The following is a 4750-nucleotide window of genomic DNA, read 5'->3' on the forward strand; positions in this document are numbered from 1 at the left end:
TCCATCATGTCCTTCATGTTCTTCATGTCCATCATTTCCGTCATGTTCTTCATGTCCATCATGTCCTTCATGTTCTTCATGTCCGTCATGTTCTTCATGTCCGTCATGTCCATCATGTCCGTCATGTACATCATGTTCTTCATGTCTGTCATGTCCATCATGTCCTTCATGTCTGTCATGTTCTTCATGTCCATCATGTCTGTCATATCCTTCATGTCCGTCATGTTCTTCATGTCCGTCATGTCCGTCATGTCTGTCATGTCCATCATGTCCTTCATGTCCATCATGTTCTTCATGTCCGTCATGTTTTTCATGTCCGTCATGTTCTTCATGTCCGTCATGTTCTTCATATCCATCATGTCCATCATGGTGTACCATCAGTGTGTGAATGTTCTCCTGATGGTGTACCATCAGTGTGTGAATGTTCTCCTGATGGTGAACCATCGGTGTGTGAATGTTCTCCTGATGGTGAACCATCGGTGTGTGAATGTTCTCCTGATGGTGTACCATCGGTGTGTGAATGTTCTCCTGATGGTGAACCATCAGTGTGTGAATGTTCTCCTGATGGTGTACCATCAGTGTGTGAATGTTCTCCTGATGGTGAACCATCGGTGTGTGAATGTTCTCCTGATGGTGTACCATCGGTGTGTGAATGTTCTCCTGATGGTGTACCATCAGTGTGTGAATGTTCTCCTGATGGTGAACCATCAGTGTGTGAATGTTCTCCTGATGGTGAACCATCGGTGTGTGAATGTTCTCCTGATGGTGTACCATCGGTGTGTGAATGTTCTCCTGATGGTGAACCATCAGTGTGTGAATGTTCTCCTGATGGTGAACCATTGGTGTGTGAATGTTCTCCTGATGGCAGCACCTTGCATGGTGATCTGTCTCATTAGTATGTGAATGGAAAACCATGTTCAAGAGCTTTGGGACCGAAAGGTGACAAAACTATACAAGTACAGACTATTTACCATTTCCATCATTTCCATCATGTCCATCATGTCCAAGATGGTTCGGTCTGCTGTTAACGGGTCACATGGAGACATTCAGAAATCTGCAGGACTTCCTTCTAACAGGAACCTTTATAGCTTATCTTTTCATTTTAGTTGGATCTTTTCTACTTCCTGTTTCAGCTGCCTGTCGTCCTCAAAGTCATTCTACTTTCTAACCAGGAAGCATTTTCTGGTGAACAAAGAACCAAAGAGAACTTCAGTGTAGATACCAGCTGGACTCCAAAGTCTCAGTACATCAGAGTCTGTAGAACCTCAGCAGCTCCCTGACAGATATACCAGTTCACCTTCAGCTGATTGACAGATGATTGACAGCAGCTTCTCTATTTTGATGCACAGGAGTCGACTGGCTGCTGCGGCGCATGCGCTGCAACACTGGAGCGCACCGCTGACTCTCCTGAACACATCCTCGAGAACCGGAAACAAAGCGCATGTGTCACGTGATGTTTTTGTGCTCCTCTTTCTCAGTTTGTCAGCTGTTGGCTCTGAAGACATTAACAGCAGGTCAGTGAAGTTTCTTCCTCTATTTTTCATATAAAACCTGATTAGCAGCTTTAAGTTTAAAATCACGGAGAGAAGTATCGCGGTATTATCCTGCTGGTTAGCCTCCGTGTTAGCTGCTGAAAAACTTCCTGTTGTTCTTCATCAGTGTTGAATTGAAGGGTCCATTTTGTCCCCGCAGGTAAAGACACCGGAGACCCGTGAGGGAACATGGCTGATGTGAGTTCTACTTTCTGTCTCTGCTGCTTCATAAATATCCGATTTGATATTTCATCGGGAATTCATATCGTATCTAATGAAGTATGAGGTCATACAAACTGATCCCATCGTGAAGGAGGTGTGTTGGGTTTATGTACCGGGTGGTCCAGTGAGGTGAAGACCACGTCAGTCAGCTGGTCAGTCATGTGACTCCTGTACCTCTGACGTGTTTCCTGTGTTCCTCTGCAGGACCTGAAGAGGTACCTGTACAAGCAGCTGCAGAGGTGAGTACATACATGATGCATGTTCTGTGTTCCAGCTGATGTTCCGTGTTCCATGTAGAACTCTCCTGTGTTCTTCTCCAGTGTTGAAGGTCTTCATGCTGTCGTGGTGACGGACAGAGACGGTGTCCCCGTCATCAAAGGTAAGAGAACTCATGTCCTCATCTTCTTCCTATCAGCCCACACAGCGGAGTCCAATGGAAACTTCAACACAGACCATGATGCAGATGAAGATGTGTGCACTAACTCAGCTGTTCTGTCCCTCCAGTTGCCAACGACAACGCCCCGGTCCAGGCCCTGAGACCTGGCTTCCTGTCCACGTTCGCTCTGGCCACAGATCAGGGCAGTAAACTGGGTCTGTCCAAGAACAAGAGCATCATCTGCTACTACAACACGTACCAGGTTAGTCCTTCACTCTCACCATGTCGCACTGGTGGGACAAATCTGTCTCATAGAGGACGTCAGTAGATGCTCAGATCACCTGGTGGACAGGTTGACGTCAGGTGATCTGAGGTTCTGATCTGTTTTCACAGATCTAGAGTTGAAGTGTCTCAGTTTAGTCTGTCTTTCACTTCCCGTTGAACGTGTCTCTCTCCGTCTTTGTCTCTGTGTTGGACAGATCGTTCAGTTCAATCGTCTCCCTCTGGTCATCAGCCTCATCGCCAGCAGCAGCGCCAACACAGGTAAAGTCTGTCCCCCGGGTACACTGATCAGAACCGGGTTCTGTTGGACCACATCACACCTGAGTGTTTATCCTGTCCTCATGTCCTCTGACTAACCGTCCCCTCTGTCCGCAGGTCTCATCATGAGTCTGGAGAAGGAACTGTCTCCTCTAATAGATGAGCTGCGGCAGGTGGTGGAGGTCACATAGGGAGTTCAGCATCACGTCCGTCTATATGTCTCCTCTGTCTCCTCTCTTTCCCCCCTCTGTCCCCCTTGTCCCCCCTCTGTCCTCTGTATCTTTGTGTCCTCAGGGACAGCCTGTCTTCAGTCCTCACAGTGATGATTCTCCTCTTCTTCAGACCTGATGACATCACTTCCTGTCCACGTCGTCGTCTTCTTCTGTTGCTTCATTCACAATAAAAGTTTCATTTTCAGCAGCTGCAGTTGTTTATTTTTATTGATCTGATTTTAATTATTTATATTTTACACATTATTATCATGAACCTCCTGCTGACTTCTTAAACACATCAGGATTCATCACACACTAATATTAAAATGTTCAGTATTGGGTTTATTCTTTATTCCTTCATCTCCAGCAGCTCAGCAGTGCTTCAGGACCATCAAAGGCTTTTTTAAAGATGTTGCTCCTCATCAGGAATCACACAACTCGACAGAAACTGACACATGGTGATTTTAGTCTCATCAGATAACACAAGACATATTATTAAAGGAAATGTTTCTGTTGAAACCTAAAATGAACAAACATGATGTTTATTCATAAATGAGAAATAAAAGCAGTAACAACAGCTGGAGGAAGATGAAGCTGCTGAAGACAGAACCATCTCATGCTGTGATCCACTTCACTTCCTCTCCAGCTCTTCAGTGTTCATCCAGTGGATGTGATGTTGTCAGTGGAGGCGGAGCTTCTGTCCATCCATCATGTCATCGACCTTTTTTAATCTGAGACTGAAACAATAAAATGTCTCAGTGATGGAGACAAAAATGGAACTGGTCCTTTAAACAGTCTGATAGAGTTCATATCAACTCTTTTCAGAACTCTTGATCTCAGGTTTCCATCTTCTTCAGCTTTAATAAGAGTCAGGACTGTAAAACAGGATTTAAAGTTGGAGCGACATCACAGGAGCTTGAACTTTACCAAACCAAACCAACCCGACCAGTTGCAGAGACACAGATCCTCCTCCTCACTCAACTACCTAAGTGGCCCCTGCAGAAAGGCATAGGAAACCCCGCAGAGCCAACCGCTGAATGAAATGTTGAACAGTTGTAATATTTTACTTCTCAGTAAAAAGGAAGTGCGTTCATGCTAATAGAGCATGAAGCAGAGAACAGACGCAGGTGCATTGTGGGTATCCTGTTTCTCTGAAGGCTGTCACTCATCCAGTGATGGGCAGCACTTCCCCAACAGTCCTGAAGGTGACACTGTTCAAACACTGGTGCATTTAGAGGTTTTAATAGATTTTAATATAAGAACGGGACCAGTCATATATCTTGGTTGCATGTTTCACCCTCTCCATCAGGGTGACCTTGTTCATGTTCTGGACCTTCATCTGTCTGAGGTTCAGGTAAAGCTCCGCCCCAATCTGTCTTAAACCTGCAGTCTGAACACTCACCAGCTTCCACCTGAGGAGCTTCATCCACTCGTCTGCCTCCACTCCGGTCTTAGAGCACAGGTAGAAGGTTCTGTCAGGAAATACCAGACTGAACAAACACACACACACACACACACACACACACACACACACACACACACACACACATAGACAGACACACACACACAGACACACACACACATAGACAGACACACACACACACACACACAGACAGACACACACACACACACACACACACACACACACAGACACAGACACACACACACACACACACACACACACACACACACACACACACACACACACACACACACACACACACACATAGACAGACACACACACACAGACACACACACACATAGACAGACACACACACACACACACACAGACACACACACACACACACACACACACACACACAGACACAGACACACACACACACACACACACACAGACACACACACAC

At 45.9% G+C, this 4750-nt stretch overlaps 2 protein-coding genes across 5 annotated transcripts in view; one reads left to right on the forward strand and one right to left on the reverse strand.

Annotated features, from left to right (window-relative positions):
• Window positions 1-1425: 1425 nt before the first annotated feature.
• On the forward strand, window positions 1426-3090 carry lamtor3 (late endosomal/lysosomal adaptor, MAPK and MTOR activator 3). Of its 2 annotated transcripts, XM_069143521.1 has the most exons (7): window positions 1426-1514; window positions 1693-1730; window positions 1959-1993; window positions 2075-2133; window positions 2259-2392; window positions 2610-2673; window positions 2788-3090. In XM_069143521.1, exons 2-7 carry the CDS (start codon window positions 1722-1724, stop codon window positions 2859-2861), a joined length of 375 nt encoding a protein of 124 aa, XP_068999622.1. In that variant the 5' UTR covers window positions 1426-1514; window positions 1693-1721; the 3' UTR covers window positions 2862-3090. The 2 variants fall into 2 exon arrangements, with proteins under 2 accessions (XP_068999622.1, XP_068999621.1); XM_069143520.1 differs by lacking the exons at window positions 1426-1514; window positions 1693-1730 and adding an exon at window positions 1755-1848.
• A 2-nt stretch (window positions 3091-3092) lies between these two features.
• dapp1 (dual adaptor of phosphotyrosine and 3-phosphoinositides) overlaps window positions 3093-4750 on the reverse strand; it is a 9804-nt gene continuing 8146 nt past the window's right edge. The window contains exons 7-8 of one of the 3 annotated variants that reach the window (XM_069143518.1): window positions 4285-4332; window positions 3093-3619 (exon numbers count right to left, since the gene is read on the reverse strand). In XM_069143518.1, coding sequence (XP_068999619.1) covers window positions 3596-3619; window positions 4285-4332 — 72 coding nt within the window. In that variant the 3' untranslated portion in view covers window positions 3093-3595. Of the gene's footprint in view, window positions 3620-4284 lie in introns of those variants that run through there. The other 2 variants (XM_069143517.1, XM_069143516.1) reach the window with 2 other exon arrangements.

Source organism: Embiotoca jacksoni, unplaced genomic scaffold (genome assembly GCF_022577435.1).
Source record: "Embiotoca jacksoni isolate LCO1_2020_lvr unplaced genomic scaffold, fEmbJac1.0.p SCAF_110, whole genome shotgun sequence".
Taxonomy (NCBI): Eukaryota; Metazoa; Chordata; class Actinopteri; family Embiotocidae; genus Embiotoca; species Embiotoca jacksoni.